Source organism: Tamandua tetradactyla, chromosome 10 (assembly GCF_023851605.1).
Source record: "Tamandua tetradactyla isolate mTamTet1 chromosome 10, mTamTet1.pri, whole genome shotgun sequence".
NCBI classification, from domain to species: Eukaryota; Metazoa; Chordata; class Mammalia; order Pilosa; family Myrmecophagidae; genus Tamandua; species Tamandua tetradactyla.
In genome coordinates, this window is record NC_135336.1 from 100,459,474 (window position 1) to 100,479,967 (window position 20,494).

Genomic DNA, 20,494 nt, shown 5'->3' on the forward strand with positions numbered 1-20,494 from the left:
AAGTGAAATGTTTTAATCACAGAAAAAGAGTCGTGTAACTGGCATGCCTGCCCCAGCCCTGGGGGCTCCCTTGGAGGGTCGGCCCGAGGGCGCCTGAAGTCGGTGTCCGCTGTGCCCCGACCGTAGTACAGAGCACAGGGCAGCTGGCCATCGGCCATTGGAGGGGGGGGCGGCGGGGGCTGTCTGCAAACTCTGTGCCTTGGTTTCCTCATGGCATTGCCTGCCGGAGTAGCCCAATAGTGAGGAGTCAGGGGTTACCCCAGCCCACGGCGGGGCTGGAAACAGGCTGTGTCTCGCTTGTGGGAGAGGTTCCAGGGGTCCCCAGTTGGTGCACTCTAATTGGGTAGAGTCTACTGGTAATAAGTTATGCCTTGGTGAGGTCAGTACAGAAACAGAGATGGTCTCGAGTGCTTATGGCAGAACCTGTCACGGAAGGCGCTCAGGGCTCTCTGAGGCCACCTGTGGCCCTTGGCCTGGCTACCGCGGCCCCTGTGTGTTCTGAACCTCTGGACTAAGCACGTCTTGCCTCAGTGGTAGCCAGTCAGGACAGCACTAGCCTGGGCTGTTTTAGGCCTTTCCGAAAAGAAGTATGGGGGGTATGTTTATAAGACTAAAGTTGGGTCTGGGTTATAAACCCTATGTGTGTTGATTTTTTACTATTGATTATTTGTATGTTTCTGTTTAGCCTGCATAATTTTGATATCCTTTATGAAAACTGAATTTCATGACAAACCCTCTTTTTATTTTTAGCATCCCTACCCAACAGAGGATGAGAAAAAACAGATTGCTGCTCAAACAAATCTGACCCTCCTCCAAGTTAACAACTGGTAAGATGCATCGCTCTCTGAAGTCGTGCCTGTTGCCGTCAGGGAGTACTGGGAAATACTACTGCTAAGGACTAATGAAATTTGGTTGAAAATAAATGAGTTATTTTTAACTAGCAATCTCTGTTGACAGAGAGCCAGAATTAGTGGCCAGATACTTAAGAAGAATTCAGTGCGCTTTCCACTTCAGTTTTTAATGATCAGTCCCTCGCTGTGGGCTTCTCACCACATCCTGGTGGTCTCATGCGTCCACGCCCCCTGCCCCCAGGGCCTTCACTCAAAAGTGGTGAGCTTGGGGGGGGGGGCGGGCTGTTGAGAGCCACTCTCCTGGCATTGGGGGCCCCTCTGCTGCTCGCCTCCCTTGCGAGGCCAGTGCTAGTGGGGGAGGCAGGTCCTCTGCCGTGGCGTGGGGTCCCTGCTCTGCAGCAGGGGTCAGGCGGCCTGGCAGAGAAGCACCCAGAGGCCTTGCACGCGTGCACACCGGCATCCTGGTTTGATGCTGGGGCCCCTGTTGTTGGGGACACTCGGGGCATGATCTCTTGGCTGTTATGCGATAAGTGAGCACTCTCACATATTGCTAAATGCAGTTGAGGGTTATAGGTGGATTTACATTTTGTTCTGTAATCATTTGTCTTGTTTGTATTTACTCATTGTTTAGACATAGAAAGCACTCTCAGCTCAAAAAAAGTTGATGATTGTGACAGACAAAAAAGGCATGTGTCCTACTCCCACTTCTAAGCATTCTCTAAACTTGATGGTTGGTAAATTCTAGTATAAGTGACGAAACCTTTCTATTTATGCAGTTGTGTGTGGAGGAGGCGTGCTTTGAAGTTTTATGGACTGTGTCTGTTTTCTTGCACTGGAGCCGTTGTTTTTTATTTTGAATAGTCTTCATTTAAAGGTTTTAGTGTATTGTAGGTATGTGCTTGTAACTGAGCATGTTTTGGGATGGTTTTGGGTGATCTGGGTGCCACCTCCCACTTCGGCTCAGCCCTCGTGGAGGTGGGCTGGCTGGGTTTGACTCAGACCCTCTGAAACTTCCTTACCGCTTAGCACTCTCGTGGCTTTTCTTCATTTACGACGCCGTTGTCTCCCCTCACTCGCTGATCTGGTGTGTTAACAGAACTGTCTTAACTGGAAGATTTCACATCAACTGTTAAGTATTATAATTACTTCTCTAAGTTTTAAAATCCTAAATTCTTTAATACTTGCAGCTACCTTTATTTTTAGTGGCTTTCTTTCCTTTTATATTCACAATAGTTCCATCTTGGAATAAGATTGGACTCACTGTCATTAGTGTACGCTTCTGCCTAATAGCAGCTTTGAATGACATGATAGAGAAACACATCGGAAAATAGCAGTGGGCTGTCCTTCCAAGGAATCGATGGTGGAATATGGAGCTATTGTGATTTCTTTTAGTCTCGGAGTCCTGATTTCCAGGTCATGCTTGTGCTACAGGGACCAGAAATTTATTCTACTGAAGCCTGGTGGGATGATCTAACTCATTTATGTTGTTAGAATGTGTCCTAATAAGTAAAATTTTAGAGGTTTTTGGGTTTTCTAATTTTAAGGTTGAACAACTATAGAGTCAGTTGGTTCTAATTCTTTTGCTTCACAGGTGAGGGCGTTAATGGTGAAAAAAGTTGTTAGTGATGAAACAAGGAGGAGAATCGGACTCTAAAATCACCGCTTGTATTTCCCTTTTACCGCGAACATAGCTACCTGGTTATCCCGAGGGCCGGCTTTGAGAAGGTTAGCTTACACGGACCCTGTGAGAGGATAACTGGCATGTCACTCACACTGCTGAGAAAAGATAGCGGTAATTGCCCCCAAGGCTTAGGTGGGGCAACTCTTTCTGCTTTGCATCCTGGGGGACAAGTGTGAAGCTGTCCTGGCCCCCAGGGTAGTGCCTTTCTGTCCACTGGCATGGTGAAGGTGGGCATGCTCCCACCTGCTCCCATGCCTCCAAGGCCTGCTCCTGCACCCCGAGTCCTGCTCCTGCACCCCCAAGACCTGCTCCCATGCCCCCGAGTCCTGCTCCCATGCCCCCAAGTCTTGCTCTCATGCCCCTGAGACCTGCTCCTGTGCCCCCAAGGCATGCTCTCATGCCCCTGAGTCCTGATCCCGCACCCCCGAGGCCTGCTCCCACACCCCCAAATCCTGCTCCCGTGCCCCCGAGGCCTGCTCCTGCACCCCCAAATCCTGCTCCCAGGCCCCCAAGATCTGCTGTTGCACCCCCAAGTCCTGCTCCCGTGCCCCCAAGGCCTGCTCCCACACCCAGCAGCCCACGGCCCTCTCGCCTTGTCCCTTCCCTTCCTGCCCATCGGTTGAAGTCTACAGCCAGGGACTGTGGGGGGAATGGAGAGCGAAGGAAGCAGTCTTTCTCTCTGAATGTGTTTTAAGAAATGTGTCCATATTTATCTATAGGAGATTATGTCCAGCCTAACTTGCTAGCTGGCATGTTCTCGCTGTTCTCTCTTGCTGTGGGTTCGCACCACAGAAGCGAGTTCTTCGTCTTTCCAAGCGGCTGAAGGTGGCAGGATGCTGTTGGTGCTGGGCACCCAGGTTGTGTGCTTGCCTCAGCCTAGGACAGGGTCACAGTGTTCAACTTCCATATCCAAGGAATAGCTCATCGGAAACGCCCTTTGAAGAGACGAAACCCGGGACTCAGGCTTTGGGGCTCATACTGGACCGAGGCGTCACATGTCCCCTTGAAGGAAGGCTCGGGTGTGGCTGTCACACCCAAAGGCACCGCTGCGCCCCTCATTTTAGTTCCCTAAGTGTTCTCAGCTGTAATGACACTGTTGGAGATAGCTGTGTGTGTCTCATTTGTCTGTTTGTCTATCTGTTTTTTTACTAAAGTTTTCTTCCTTAGAAGATTCTAATGACTTCACAAACGTGGAATAACTCATTTGAGGTGGGAAAAAAAAATCACCACAGAATTCTTGGTCCCTATTTAAATGAGTTATGTAAGAACAGTATTTCCCTGTTTTTTTGAATGTTTAGATATCCTTGTCATTACTCTCAAATGTCTCTTATAGTAGAGCATTTGAATTGTTTTTATTATTTATAGTGCTGTTTGTTACGAAGCCTACTCACTCTGAGTATTTGTTGACCCTGCCAGGAGGTCTCTGGGCAGGCCACTCTCACGCAGGGTTCCTTTGTTGGTGTGCAGGTTCATCAACGCCAGACGACGAATTCTTCAGCCAATGTTGGATTCCAGCTGTTCAGAAACTCCAAAAACAAAGAAAAAAACAGCCCAAAACAGACCAGTTCAGAGGTTTTGGCCTGACTCCATCGCATCAGGCATGGCACCAGCACCCGCAAATGAGCTCACCATGTCGGAAGGTACAGACAGTGGGACAGCAGGACACCAGACACCAGGGAACACGGGCATCTGTGGGTGAGAGGCCCTGGTCAGTCATGGTCCCCGGGCCTGGGCCCTGCTGTGGACCAGGCCACACACAGTCCTCTCGTCTCGCATCTCGGGTGACATAAGGCAGCGTGCAGGTGTGACACACAGACACACGCACCATGTGTATAACTCTCACTGCATCTCCTGTGTTAGACGCAGTCTGTGATGGAATATCCTGTTCTCTGTTCCCTTTGTTTCCTGTTTTTGCTTTCCTTCTCCCTCGACTTGGATGCAGAGGATGGGTGGGCTGTGCTCACGCACTGCTGGTGGCGTGCCATCCTCCTTAGTCCCCGCAGCTGCCCCTCTCTTGTTCTGTTTCCTCCCTTTGAGTTCTGTTCTGCCTGGCCCTCAGCATCGACCACCATTCTAATGGGCTTTACAAATGCCTTTTTCTGCTCGTATTCTTCAGAATGGGTGCAGGTATTTTAAGTGCATATAAACATGTTCTGTTCCATTCCGTTTCCTACTTGTTTGTACCATTTTGTACCTTTATTCAGTTAGGAAAGTTTGGGGCTGTTATTTCTTTTTTGAAAAGATATTTTTATTGAGATATCTTCATGTACGATAGAGTCCATCCAAAGTATACAGTCAGTGGCTCACAATATCATCACGTAGTTGTGTATTCATCATCATGATCATTTTTTGAACATTTGCATCACTTTAGGAAAAGAAATAAAAAGACAAGAAAAAAATCCATACATCCCATTCCCTCACCCCTCCCTCTCGTTGACCTCTAGTATTGCAATCTACACAAAAATTTTTAACCCTTTATTCACCCCCATTATTTATTTATTTTTGGTCTTTATTTTTGTACTCGTCTGTCCAAACCCTGGATAAAGGGAGCATCAGTCATAAGATTTTCACAGTCACATGGTGTTCTGCCAGAATGCAATATACCGAAAATAGAATGGCTTTTTTTTTTTTCACATGGGCAGTGTCTGGCAGTTGAACCCAGGTCACTGGCATAGCAGGCAAGAACTCTGCCACTGAGCCACCGTTGCACCATCTGGAATGGCTTTTTTTTTTTTAATTTTTTATTAATTTTTAAAAAAAAATTACAGGAAACACAAAAATTCTTAATATGTGATATTTCATTCTACATATATAATCAGTAATTCACAATATCATCACATAGTTGCATATTCATCATCATGATCATTTCTTAGAACATTTGCATTAATTCAGAAAAAGAAATAAAAAGACAACAGGACAAAAAGCCATACACACCACACCCCTTATTCCTCCCTTTCATTGATCACTAGCATTTCAAACTAAATTTATTTTAACGTTTGTTCCCCCTATTATTTATTTTTATTCCATATGTTCTACTCTTCTGTTGATAAGGTAGATAAAAGGAGCATAAGGCACAAGGTTTTCACAATCACACAGTCACACTGAAAGCTACACCATTATATAATCATCATCAAGAAACATGGCTACTGGAACACAGCTCTACATTTTCAGGCATTTCCCTCCAGCCTCTCCATTACATCTTGACTAACAAGGTGATATCTACTTAATAACCTCTCGACTCTGTTTGGAATCTCTCAGCCATTGACACTTTGTCTCATTTGACTCTTCCCCCTTTGGTCAAGAGGATTTTCTCAGTCCCTTGATGCTGAGTCCCAGCTCATTCTCGGATTTCTGTCCCACGTTGCCAGGAAGGTCCACACCCCTGGGAGTCATGTCCCACGTAGACAGGGGGAGGGTGGTGAGTCTGCTTGCTGTGTTGGCTGGAGAGAGAGGCCACATCTGAGCAACAAAAGAGGTTCTCTTGGGGGTGACTCTTAGGCCTAATTTTAAGTAGGCTTGACCTATCCTTTGTGGGGTTAAGATTCATCTGAACAAACCCTGAGATTGGGGGCTCAGCCTATAGCTTTGGTTGTCCACACTGCTTGTGAGAACATCAAGAATTCCACTTGGGGAGGTTGAATTTTCCCGCATTCTCACCATTCCCCAAAGGGGACTTTGCCAATACTTTTCCAGTCACTGATCAAATCACTCTGGGATTCATCGGTGCATCACTCTGGACAAACCAACAAAATCTCATTTCCTATGCAAGGTTCCATGTACTTATGTCGTTCAACCAAGCTATCTACATAAGTTATATTAGGAAATGCACTAGTCAAAATATAAATTTTGTACCAAATAAACATTTTTTGCTTTAGTCTCACACAAAAGTTGAAATTTTAAAATATTAATTACCATCTATTTTCAGCACCCTGCAGTAATGACATTCCTTTGTTCTTCCTCATGCAAAAACATTTTAAAATTTTGTACATTTAGTCACTGTCATTATACACTCTTGGCAATCCTAGATTATACCATCTCACCTTTTATCGTCTATCTTTCTTTCTGATTTCATTTGTGCCACCAGCCCTCCTCCCTCTATCATTCTCACATTCAGCCTCATTCAGTGTTTTAAGATAATTGTATTGCAGTTAGGTAGTATTGTGTGGTCTGTTTCTGAGTTTTTACATTCATCCTGTTGCACAATCTGCATCCCTTCAGCTCCAATCACCCAATATTTTACCCTATTTCCGTGTCCTGATGGTCTCTGTTACTAATGAAGTTCTCCAAGTTCATTCACCAATGTCAGTTCACATCAGTGAGACCATACAGTATTTGTCCTTTTGTTTCTGGCTAATCTCACTCAGAATAATGTCCTTAAGGTCCATCCATGTTGTTACGTACTTCATAACTTCTTACAGCTGCATAATATTCCATCGTATGTGTATACCACAGTTTGTTTCTCCACCCGTCTCTTGATGGACATTTTGGCTGTTTCCATCTCTTGGAAATTGTAAATAATGCTGCTATAAACATTGATGTGCCAAATGTCCACTTGTGTCCTTGCCCTCATGTGCTTTGAGTAGAGACAGCATATAGATGGGTCCCATTCCCTAATCCATTCTGCCAGTCCATGTCCCCCGATTGGGAAGCTTAATCCATCAACATCAGTGTTGTTACTGCCCGGGCAGTACCCTCCTCTACCATTTTGCCTTTTGGCTTTTCTATGTCCTTCTAATTTTCCTCCTTTTTACCTTTACTCCTGGTCTTCCTTTCTACACTCTTCTCCACACCTCTCTCTTCTGCCTTCATATCTGTCTCTAGTGCTCCCTTTAGTATTTCTTGCAGAGCTGGTCTCTTGGTCACAAATTCTCTCAGTGATTTTTTTGTCTGAAAATGTTTTAATTTCCCCCTCATTTTTGAAGGACAATTTTGCTGGATATAGAATTCTTGGTTGGCAGTTTTTCTGTTTTAATAATTTAAATATATCATCCCACTGTCTTCTCGCCTTCATGGTTTCTGCTGAGAAGTCTATGCATGGTCTTATTGGGCTTCCCTTGTATATGATGGATTGCTTTTCTCTTGCTGCTTTCAAGATTCTCTCTTTCTCTTTGACCTCTGACATTCTGATTAGTAAATGTCTTGGAGTACGTTTATTTGGATCTATTCTCTTTGGGGTATGCTGCACTTCTTGGATCTATAATTTTAAGTCTTTCATAAGAGTTGGGAAATTTTCAGTGATAATTTCCTCCATTAGTTTTTCTCCTCCTTTTCCCTTCTCTTCTCCTTCTGGGACACCCACAACACATATATTCATGCGCTTCATATTGTCTTTAAATTCCCTGAGTCCCTGCTCATATTTTTTCATTTTTTCCGCATATTTTCTTTGTCTTGTTGGATTTCAGATGTTCCGTCCTCCAGTTCACTAATCCTGTGTTCTGCTTCTTGAAATCTACCATCGTAGGTTTCCATTGTTTTTTTCATCTCTTCTACTGTGCCTTTCATTCCCCTAAGTTCCATGATTTTTTCAGACTTTCGATTTCTTCTTTTTGTTCATTCCTTGCCTTCTTTATATCCTCCCTCAATTCATTGATTTGGTTTTTGATGAGGTTTTCCATGTCTGTTCGTATATTCTGAATTAATTGTTTCAGCTCCTGTGTGTCATTTGAATTGTTGGTTTGTTCCTTTGACTGGGCCATATCTTCAGTTTTCCTAGTGTGATTTGTTATTTTTTGCTGGCGTCTAGGCATTTAATTACCTTAATTAGTTTATTCTGGAGGTTGCTTTCACTTCTTTTACCTAGGGTTTTCCTGCTGGATGAATTTGTTGTCTCTCTGTTCTTTGACATTCAGTTCAGCTTTATCTGGACCTCTAGCTTAAGTTTTGTTTAACAGAGAAGAATTTTTCAGTTCTTGTTTTCTTGTTTCTTGCCCTGCTTGTATGGTACCCCACCCCCACCCCAACACTTAGAAGGGTCTACTTAGGTATTATAGACCCCATCCGGATTTTCACAGACCAAACTGGCCTCCTGTCAGGAGGAAAGAGTCATCTGCGTCGGCTTTCCCTGAGGGTGAGACCCAGCAGGTTGACAGACTTTCCTGTGAAGTCTCTGTGCTCTGTTTTTCGTATCCTGCCCAGTATGTGGTGCTTGTCTGCCTGCAGGTCCCACCAGCATAAGATGATGCAGCACCTTTAACTTTGGCAGACTCTCCCTGCTGGGAACATGGTGGATATGGAGGAGAGGTTGTAGGCTGGTTTTAATGGCTTCAAATTACCAAGCCCTGGGGTTTGAATTCCTGGAGAGAGGGATTCCACCTGAGTTGGGCTTCACCCCTCCCCTGGGGAAGGCAAAGGCTCCAGACAAGCTCTCAAACAACCATGTTTCTGCCTATGTCTGAGGCAGTTGCAACCTGAGAAATCTTGCCGCTGAATCCAGAGGCAGTCAAGCCCTTGTAGTAACACAGCCACAAAAACCTCTGTTTCCTCTTTTTTTTTTTTTTTTCCGTCAGCCCTGCCCCCTTGGCTCCAGGGCAAAATGAGCAACCTCTGTTTTGACCAGGTTCACCTGAAATGGGGGCCTATTTCTAGTAGTCAGAACTTGTTAATTAATTCCACAATTGGCGTTTAGTTGGACTCAGCCCCTGCTGCTGGTAAAGTCCCTTTCCTTTCCCCTCTGGGAAGCGTCTGTGGGGGAGGGGCGCCGGCTGCCATGGCTTGGGGAACTCACGGTTCTTGGGGGGCTCGCAGCCGGTCCAGCTGGTCCGGACTGGGGTACGCTGTGTGTCCAGTCACTGACATGGCCCAGGAGCTGTTCTGTACTGTTTGTGGTTATTTAGTATTTTTTCTGGAGGACAAACTAAAATGCACACATTGTTAACCCGCCATCTTGGCCTGGAAGTCCCGGAATGGCTTTTTATAAAGGGGAATTAAATAAGTTGCTTGTTTATAGTTCTAAAGCAATGAAAATGTCCCAGTTAAAGCAAGGCTATAGAAAGGTGCAATCTAAGTCACCAACAAGAAGTTACCTTCATTCAAGAAAGGCCAATGAAGTTTAAGATTTCTCTTTCAACTGAAAGGCACATGGTGAACATGGCCACGTCAGCTAGCTTTCTCTCCAGGCTTCTTGTTTCATGAAGCTCCCCCAGGGGCTTTTTCCTTCTTCATCTCCAAAGGTCTCTCATTGCATGAGCTCTTGGCCTTGTGGCTCTGCTTCTCTCTCCAAAATGTTCCCTCTTTAAAAGGATTCCAGTAAACTAATCAGAACCTACCTGGAATTGGTGGAGTCACAGCTCCCTCTATTCAAAAATTAATACCCACATTGGGCGAACCACATCTCCGTGGAGATAATCTAATCAACTTTCCAACATACAGTGCTGAATAGGTTTTAAGAGGGACAGTTGGCTTCACAAGATTGGATTAGGATTAAAGCCTGGCTTTCCTTGAGTATATAAATCCTTTCAAGCCGGCACACATGATCACATTGTAAAAGCTATATAGTTATACAATTATCTTCAAGAATCAAGGCTACTAGAATAGTTAAAAGTTCCAGATACTTCCCTCTAGCCACTCCAAGACACCATAAACTAAAAAGGGATGTCTACATAATGTATAGCCTCCAGGATAACCTCTCAACTCTGAAATCTCTTAGCCACTGAAACTTTATATTTTGTCTCATTTCTCTCTTCCTGTTTTTGATCAAGAAGGCTTTCTCAATACCATAATGCCTGGTGAATCCCAGGAGTCAGGTCCCATGTTGCCAGGGAAATTTACAGCCCTGGGAATCATGTCCCATGTAGTGGGGGAGGGCAATGAAGTCACCTGCCAAGTTGGCTTAGACAGAGAGGCCACATCTGAGCAACAAAGGAGGTTCTCTGGGGTTGACTCTTAGGTATAATTATAAGCAGGCTTAGCTTCTTGTTTGCAGGGATAAGCGTCACAGGAGTGAACCCCGAGATCGAGGACTTAGCCAATTGAATTGGTTGTCCAACTAATTGTGAGAACATCAGGTCTTCCCTAAATGGGGAAGTTGAATGTTTTCTCCTTTCTCCCCAGTCCTTCAAGGGGACTTTGCAAACATTTTTTTTTATGCTGTATGACAGGGTCACATTTCATTCTTTTCCATGTGAGTTTCCCATTATTGCAGCACCATTTGTTGAATTTTTGGTTTGATTTTGTTAGTTTCTTTGTTTGGGATGTGCATGGGTGCAAATGCTTTTTCTATTATTATTTTTTGACATGGGCAGGCTCTGGGAATCGAACTCAGGTGAGAATTTTGCCACTGAGCCACTGTTGCACCACCCGCAAATGCTTTTTTATTCTCTGTGGGGGCCGTTATCTCTTCAAATACATTTTCCAACCGTCCCTGCTTCAGGGACTACTCCCTGTGTCCAGGTCATGTCAGGGTTTCACACAGTTTACCCACGCTGCTTCACTCGGGAGGTCTTCAACTTCACTAAGCTTTTCTCCTTTAGTGTTGCATCTTTTCCTAGTCCTTTCCACTGTGTTCTTCATCTTAGAAATGATAGTTTTCATCTCTAATGATTCCATTTGGGTCTTATCTTTCAACATCTACCTCAGCCTTGCACATATAGAGTACAGTTGTAGTAACTGTTTTAATGCCTTTCTCGGCTAATTGACATCTCTGTCTACTCTGCATGGGTTTCGGTTGACTGCTGACTCCCCTCATCATCAGTCTGACTTCCTGTCACTTATAGCTACCTCCTGGTAGTCTGTGAAGGCCAGACCTTGTGAGTTGACCTTGTCGGGTGTGGATTTTTTTTTTAATTAATTAATTTTTTATTTATGATACATAACCACATACAAACACAAACTTTCTTATCATATGATCATTCCGTTCTTGTTATATAATCAGTAACTCACACTATCATCACATAGTTGTATATTCATCATCATGATCGTTTCTTAGAACATCTGCATCAGTTCAGAAAAAGCAATAAAAAGAAAACAAAAAAAATTCATACATACCATACCCCTTACCCCTCCACTGATCACGAGCATTTTAATCTACTAAGTTTATTTTAACATTTGTTTCCCCCTATTATTTATTTATTTTCAATCCATATGGTTTACTTGCCTGTTGATAAGGTAGACAAAAGGAGCATCAGACACAAGGCTCTCACAACCACACAGTCACACTGCAACAGCCATATCATCATACAGTTATCTTCAAGAAACGTGGCCACCGGAGCACAGCTCCACATTTTCAGGCAGTTCCCTCCAGCCTCTCCATTATACCTTAACTAAACAGGTGATATCTGTTTAATGCGCAGGAATAACCTCCAGGATAACCTCTCGACTCTGTTTGGAATCTCTTAGCCATTGACACTTTATTTTGTCTCATTTCACTCTTCCCCCTTTTCGTGGAGAAGGTTTTCTCAATCCCTTGATGCCGAGTTCCAGCTCATTCTAGGATTTCTGTCCCACGTTGCCAGGAAGGTCCACACCCCTGGGAGTCATGTCCCAGGGTGTGGATGTTTTTGTCCTGGGGTGCAGTCACTTGGAAACAGGTTGGCCTTTGGGTCTTGCTTTTATGATCTCTTAGGCAGGTGCTGAGTCCAGAGCTCACTGTTCCCCATGACTGAGGGAAAGGCCCCTGCGTGCTCTCCCCACGCCTCGTGGGTGACGGGCCCCGGTGGTCTCCTTCACGCACTGCCCAGCCTCCGGGGGCCTCTCCTTGGCGAGACCGGCCCAGAGGGAGGGATGGGCTTCTTGCAGTGGACTGTGTACCCCACTGGTCCTCTTTCCATTTACTCTCTCTCAGGCTACAGTAAATGCATTTAAAGCGAAGCTCTCCCAAGTAGTGGCTTCATGATTTGGGTCTGGATCTGTCATGGTCTTGTGTTCATACTGAAAGAGTTGACATTTTCTTTTTTAATCTAAGAGTTATTCAGAACAGCATTCTTATTCTGTCTCTCTCTTTCTGTCAGTAAAAGCAATACCTGTCTGTAGGGGAAAGATGTTCAAACAGGAATAGCTGGTGAAAAGTAACTCCTTCTTCCATCCTGGCCACTAATCTTCTTACCCTGAGACAGTCTTTATTGCCAGTCCTGTAAATGCTTCCAGTGTTATTCTGAGCGTAGACGTGAATGAACGAGTGTATGTTGCTTATAAAATTTTACCCAAATAATAACATGTAATATAATACTATCTCCTCTTACGTTCATCACATTATTATCTCTTGAAGATTTTTACAGTGTGGTTCACACAGATCTGTGCTTGTTTGGTAGCTGTGTAGTGCTCCATCTCTAAATGAACTTAATTTGTGCTCTATTCGTGGATATTTAGGAAGTTTCTAATGCTCTGCTGTGATACATTTTTTCTCACTTTTCATAAGTCTTTAACAACATTTAAAAATGCCCAGATAGGAACAGGCTTTTTTGGGAGATGAGTAGTTGGTTTTGTTTTTATTTTAGCTATCCTTTTATTGTTGATTTCTACTTTTCCTGTATGTGGCCTTCATGATTTCTGTTTTTTTTTAATCTGCTTGAATTTTGTGACTTAACAGCCAGTCCATTTTTGTGATGGTTCACATATAATTGAAAGACCATTTGTTAAGCTGGGGGTCTGTATCAATCAGGGCTCTCTAAATCCTTTCTTCTGTCATACTTAATCTGTTTCTGAAAAGTGTGACATAACCTCCCGTCATAATTGTGCATATATTTGTTTTCCCATTTTTGCTCTCTAAATAACTTGGCACCTTTTTGTGAAGTGCACAGGGACTTGCGCCATTATCCGTGGAATGTCCACTCCTGTTCCTCTGAGTGCTTTTCTTCTTGAGCTCCATTTCAGCTGAGCTTTTTTTCTCTCCTGCTTTCATTTGTGCTAGCATATAGCATATCATGTCCTGATACTATCTTTTTTGTTCATCTTTTATTTTTAACCGAGATACTTTAATTAATTTATAATTTATTTTGGAGTGTGTTTGTTATAACAACTTTTAAAAATGTTTTTAACCCCCCATCTTGTGGTCAATGTGTTAAAAGGAAAGTTTAATCCTTTTACAGGTTAAATCCTTTCACTGATTTGGACTGACTTCTGATTTAGGCTGGCTTCTGGAACTGCCCCTTATTTTCCATGTATGCTTTTATCTTGAAAAGACTACAGAAGTCGTGCGCTACTAAGTCCTGGACATTCCTGAGCTGGGGTTCAGGTGCCCTGAAATCTCTGTTCAGCCCCATTCTCCCTTCTGGGGCTCCCTTATTCCTCTGCTGAGGAAATAGCCAGCAGGCCGTGCTTTTTTCACCCCTTTTTGCCTCTGTGCTGGTCGGAGAGTTTTATGCTCCCATCTTGTGGATGCTCCTACCCCTTTGTTGTGTGTGGCTTGGTCAGGGCTGGGACCCACATCTGCCTGCTCTGCGGAAGAAGAGGGGGAACGGGGGAGGGGAGCCTGGAGCCCTCCCCGGTTCATCCTCCAGTGGGAGCGCATTTGGATTTTCCCTGAAGGTTCTTGTTTAAAACCAATTTCGTGACATTACGTAGGAATACTTACTTAAACTCAAGGTTTTACTGGTGCCTTTATTCCGTCCTCGTCATTGTTCTCTGCAGATCTACCCCTCAGGTAGATTGTTTCCAGGAGGGACTGTGGGACGGTCATCTGAAGCATGACTGGGTGTTGTCCCCCCACACGGGTGATTGCTTGGCTGAGATCTGTGGAGCCAGATGTCAAGGATCATGGATTCACTGAGGCCTGGGTCATCGGGAAGAAGAGACAGTGGCCCTCCAGAAGGAGAGGGGAGGGGAGAGGGAGGGGAGGGAAGGGAAGAGGGAAGGGGAGAGGAGAGGGGAGAGGAGAGGGGAGGGGAGGGGAGGGAGGTCTGAGGGGCCTGGGGCTGGTGGCAAAGTGGAATGAGATCTGGGGCGCTTGTCCTGGGAAGGCACAGGCCTTCGTAGCTCCCCGTCTCCTCCAGGCTGGAGCCCCTGGCTTGCTGTCATCTCACACCAGCTCGCACACTGCCTTAGCCTCTTGCTGAAAGAGTGACTGAACTGTTGGTATTTATTGTTTTTGTTTTTTGAGAACTGAAATGGCTTTATTCTCGGCCAGGAAGCTGACTACCACTTTGTGAGCAACAACTAAAGAATAGCAGGCATACAAGCATGACAAGACACTCAGAAAACAATACATCAGTTTGTGGAGCCGGGAATTTCCAGTGGGCAACACAACCAGTCCCAAATATCCTAACAGAGTGAAGAGATAAATTGCTAGATATAATAAAAAGAGGAACACTTCAGACTGTGAAGCCCATCAGCATAAACATAGCGACCTCAGACATATTCTTCACCTGAATCCTGTATATGTGCAAAGCAGATGCCTATCCTGATATTTCACTTTATATTTATATGTCCCCAAGGCAAGAACTTGTGGAAATAGAGTTCACACAATTCTATCCTCATCTTTGTTTCTTGAAAAGAAATAATAATATCCAAGGCATTGATACAGTTAGCATGACAAAAAAGTTGTGCCCAAGTGGCTGAACTTCCCTATGTAATTCCTGGTTGTACCCTGTTTTCTAAGTGTAATTGCTCTTTGAAATTATCAGAAATATTCTTTCTTTGAGAAAGATAGGTTAGCATGAGAAACAAAGATGTACTCATTTAAGCCTGTCAGCATCAGACTGGTCATTCAGTTCACAAAATAGACAAATTGATATAAAGTTAATGTACATGTAAATTGTATTATCCTCCTTTGTCTCCTGGTAAAGTAGAAGCAAAATGGTGAAAATAATTGTCTGCAATGATTTTCTATTAATCAAGTCAATGTAGAAAATAGTGTACTTAACTTTCAAATTAATAACTTTTCATTCTTCTTATTACCACTCAATCTTCTTTCCCTCAAGAAATAATTATTTGACTTCCATTCCTCATATTGGACCTCTTTTTATCACTTAACCTGGTAATCATTCAATATCTTTTGACATGGAAGTTTGATTTCTATCTAGACCTACCACTACATTGACACTGTAATTTGCATAAAGGCAGGAATTTGTCCATTTGTCTCTGCACACAATTTTATCTTCAGGATATAACATGGTGCCTGCAACATACAGCTTACTCAGAAAATATATGTATTTTAATGAGTGGTGAATGAAGTAATGAGTCAATAGTTGGCACTTCTATGCACCTTATTAGTTACTGGACAGTATGCACAATGTTTTGATATACCAACTGTTTATCCTCATAACAATTCTAAGAGGTGAGACTATTCTTTTTTTTTTTAATTAAAAAAAAAATTACAAGAAACACAAACATTCCCAACACATACACTCAGCAATTCACAATATCATCACATAGTTGCATATTCATCATCATGAGATTTTTATTTTTCCTGGCAGTATTTAATTCAAATCCTCCTTCATTGAATGCAATTCATTTGCCCCTTAGGGGCTGCGTTCAGGATAGCAGATTGTTTCAGGCAGGGCCGTGTGTCTGCATCCCCACCGGTATCCGTGGAAGGCCTGTACCTGGGCGGCCCGATGGATGAAACACCTGCACCCCTGCTCTTGGCAGTGGGGCCCAAAGACCGAGGTGCAGGATTTTAGAGAGCCTCCCTTGGTCACTGCAGACCTCCCGTGCTGAGCAGCCGGCAGTTGTTGGCTGAAAATTGGCACTGTGACTTCCCTGGTCAGTTTGCATGACTGTTAGCAGAGAAATCCTCTGCCCAAAGCAGGCTGTCAGAGTCTGACCAGGGGCTGATGCAGGATGGGGATTACCTCCTTTGGGGTTTTCTTTCTTTTTTCTCCTTAATCTCACCGTCTTCTCTCTCTTTAGTTCCCTCTTTATGGTCACCTTGGGTATCTCTCTCCTGCGTTCTCTGGTTTCCTTTGTTCTCTTTGCCTCACTTGCTCTTCTTAGGAATCTGTGCTCTTTAGCCACGGTCCAAGCTAATGCTAGAAAGAGTTCCTTCTGTCCTGTGAGCCTCCCGTACACACAAGGGCGGCTTACCTGGTATGTCAGAGGTAGACTCCATGTAGAGTAGGAAACTGTCCCTCAGAGAGGACCCATTTGAATAATAGCACATCCTGCCTCTCCGCAGGAGCTGTGGTCACCATCAGCACCCCCGTGAGCATGAACGTGGACAGCCTGCAGTCCTTGTCATCCGACGGGGCCACGCTGGCCGTGCAGCAAGTCATGATGGCCGGGCAGAGCGAGGACGAGTCCGTGGACAGCACAGAGGACGAGGCGGGTGAGCTGTCTGCCACCCACATCAGCGGGCTGGTCCTTGAGAACAGCGACTCCCTGCAGTAGGGAGATGAGCGGACGCTGCGACGGGGCGGATGGACCGACGGACTCGCCTGGCTTTTTATAGTTTGCACAGCAAACATTTTACACAAGTTTTATTTCTAATATGTTTTATATGTAGATATAGAAGAGTGCACTTTTTGTATTTCATAGTAAGCTTAAAGAATGTCTTTGCCGGTTGCAGCGACTTCTTTCAAATGTATGTGTGTGGGCTTTTTAAGACAATTCTTTCAAAGTTTAATTCTAGACGTGATGGATGATAAGCACCCATTGAGTCCCTACTTAGTTTAAGGAATAGTGCTGCCATTTTCTTAAAGATGATCCAGTTTTAATTGAGCTCAGTGGTTTCAGGCCCGTCTCAGTGGGCTGGTCCATCTGCACAGCCCCCAGTATTTGAAAGAAGCTTCTGCACGTTAAACTGCCAGCGTGAGGTGGATGACAGCACACACATAGAAACCAGGTGTGGTTCATAGTGAATGTATGGCAATTTAAAGTAAGTTTAATTTCTCTCATGTCCAGTGAGCCTGTTTCATTTGCTATATATAAAAGAAACTCCTATTTTTAACTTGCTGGAATTATTGGATAAAAAGCTATTTTTATAAATTCGTTATGAATTGGATTATGACTGTATTTGAGGATAAAATTTCTAGAGAAGAAACAGTACATACTTAGTATTTCAATTTGCAACGTTCTGAATTGATCAAATTTAATGAGCCTGCCCAAAGTTAGCTAGCAACCCATGTTCTCTGCCATCCTGGAGTAGTGATTTACATTTACTACTATAAAAGAAATATCTAATGTAATTTTGATATCTTCGAATTTTCATGTCTATTTAATGCTCAGACTGCATCTCACACATGCTGTAAGCCTCTGTCTGAGGGCATTTGCTAAGTAGGACTTCAGGTCAGTTCCTGGGATGGGGGCCAGGATCCGTTAGCAGCCCCTACCATTCCTGCCCTCACAGTCTGATTTAAATTTGACACAGTGGAATGTAGCTGTTATCACCATGTTAGCTGTGCATTGTTTTAAAATCTTTAAATCAACCCTATTTTATGCATAGAATGTTTGTTATAAACTAAGATGAAATGTCCTCTGTCCCATTGGTTCTGAGCTAGTGGGTCCCAAGCCTTCAGCCTCCATGTGTGTGAGTAGCAGGTCTGTGCAGAGCTGAGGACTGACCGTCTCCCAGGGCTGCCTGCACCCTGCTGTGCGTCCCGAGGGCGTGACTTCTCATCCACGCTCCGTTTGCGTTTCCAGAGCCCTTCTCTCTGAAGTGATTGCAGGGGTTCGCAGCAGTGCTCGTGCTTCATTTCCTGCTGACAGGATGAAGCAAAACAGTATAGTGGGTTTTGTTTTCTTTGGTTTTGATGTGTTTTCATTTGTTTAATAGCAAGTGGGGCTTTTTCTTAAGAGAGACCCAACAGGCCACCTTGTTCCATCAAGAATTTCTTTCTGTAATCTTAAATGGAATGCCCAAATGTCAGCTTGTTTATAAATAAGAGTTTTATGGTTGGGAAAGTTATCAGGTCTTGAGATTCAGTGATGGTGATTGGCGATCAGACCAAGGCTACGTCCAGGAATAGCTTGAGTAGTGCACATTTTTTTGTCTGGAACTGATCCCCACTGCCCTCAACATTTTGTTAATTAAAGTCAGCCATTGGACAGTGCTTCACAGGCAGCCTAGAAGTCAGCAAGAAATAGAAACTTGTTTAAAAATATTTCAAGAACTTGAAAAGAAGTTCTTAGCTATTAACTCTTTTGGAAAGAGAATAGCCTTTTAAGTAAATATTGCATTCCTTATTTATAAACAGTTTTTAATATTTTGAGTCAGGTTTACAAAAGTCTAAAAGATCATTTTTCATTTTAACTCTGATTCGAGCTTTGTTGGACTCATCAAATCCAAGGTGCTATAGCCCCCCAGCCAATCCTTCCTCCTTTCCTTTCTCTCTCTCTGCTCCCTCTGTCCTGCTCTGCTTTTGAGTTTAGATCGTTGGGAACATGAGGAGGGTGTGTGCTCTCGTGGGGAGCTTGGTCTCTCTCCCACCAGAAGTCATGCTGGGCTGAGCTGTAGATTGCTACCTGGGTGCTGCCAGGGCGGGTTGGCTCCAGCCGGGTGCAGCGAGCCACTGGGCCTGAGGCCTGAGCGTGCCGACGATGTGCTGTGCATCCCGGACGGCAGAAATCCACTTCTTAACCCAGAATCCTCACTTCCTGAATCCAAAGGGATAGGAACACGGTTATTTAGAGAGAGGGCACTTATTGGGCATAGTTTGAGGTCCCTGTAACCTCTCCCATGAATAACTAAGGAGCTTTGAAATAAGCATTACATGGCGAGCCATTTCGGGTCATAAAACCATGTCCCAGCAGATTTGTTGACAGCTTATGCCTTCAAAACATTTATTTTCTAGTCCTCGGTAAATCTGGAAGTACATTCCCATTGAGCTTCATTTTTAAATGATCAAATTAAATCCCGACTTAGTGCTTGTTAAATTCTTTCCTTAGAGAGAACCCTCTAGAATGTGTTTTGAGACCCACACTGAGCATGTGGCTGTTATCCTGGCCGGCGGGCGAGCACTTGTTAGCTTGGCTTTGCTGCACCAAGCAAGTGCCAGCTGATGCACCAACGCAGCTTCAAAGTGAAAAAAGAAGTGTTCTCCAGCACGCAGAGTGAATCGGGAAGTGGCAGCAGTGTGTTCACAAACTAAAATTACTCCTAAGGGTTCTACGAGTCATTTGTGTACGATCTGTAGGAAGCTTTGCTTCTCACCTGGGGGGAAGTCCTGGGGCGCTTGGTTCTTCTGCCCGAGCTCGATGTGCGCTACAGCTGTGCACCCCGACTTGTGCACCGCCCGTCTCTGGCAGTTAGTGACAGAAATAATTCAGCCATCTTCCTTTGTTTAGTTATGTTTGGTCTATAAAACTGACAATCTTTAAAATGTGAATACTGTAACAATATGTTTTCTTGGATTGTTGTCTTTAAAAGGGATTTTTGTGAAGCAATTGATTTATCAAAGCAAAAAATTAAAAATAGAAACATATTTATGGATGTCTTATTTTATGAAACTCATGTCACTGAAAGCACTTACCTCTTTTCCATTTCAAATAGAGCATCAGATTCTTGATGTGTCTTGCTGGGGCCATGGAGGATTTGTCCCACACATTTTAAAAATCAAGATTGCACTAACACTGAAAGATCCAAATTCGTTGGTGTTTTCAAGAATTTTTTCTTACTTTAAATTGCTAACTTTAGTTCGTTACTGATTTTCAAGAGAAAGTTAGAAACAGTTTTTTAAATTTGTTTTTTTTTTTTTCATGGTAGCTTTTCATAAATCTAATTCTTTTGATAGTAATGTGAGGAGAATGACGCATCAAAAAGGTGAATCAATAGCCTTTCACCGCACACCGTGTTAAGGCACTGCTGGGGTGACGAGGCAGGGCACGTCAGAGCGTGCACAAAGGGGCACCTCAGGCTATTTTCAAGAGGGCTCCTCAGGGCACTTGCTAAGGGGGTCCTCAGATCAGTGAGAAAGGGCACCTCGGGATACTTGCCGTGGGCGTTATCCGCAGGGTGCTGCCCCGAGCCTCCTAGGTCTTTCTACTCATTGGCTAAGCTCATCCCGCAGACCTCAGTATTTTTTAAAAATCTAAGTGAAATTCCCACAACACTTCCAGCCCTCCCCCTCCCCAGAGGAGACCGCCAAAGCCTTTA

General features: G+C 44.0%; 1 protein-coding gene across 3 annotated transcripts in view; it reads left to right on the forward strand.

The window, feature by feature from the left end:
- PKNOX1 (PBX/knotted 1 homeobox 1) overlaps positions 1-19,823 on the forward strand; it is an 83,553-nt gene extending 63,730 nt beyond the window's left edge. For all 3 annotated transcript variants that reach the window (XM_077119004.1, XM_077119006.1, XM_077119005.1), the window contains exons 10-12: positions 751-827; positions 4,000-4,172; positions 16,580-19,823. In XM_077119004.1, the coding sequence (XP_076975119.1) occupies positions 751-827; positions 4,000-4,172; positions 16,580-16,791 (462 nt within the window). In that variant the 3' untranslated portion in view covers positions 16,792-19,823. The remainder of the gene's footprint in view (positions 1-750; positions 828-3,999; positions 4,173-16,579) is intronic.
- The last annotated feature ends 671 nt before the right edge of the window (positions 19,824-20,494 follow it).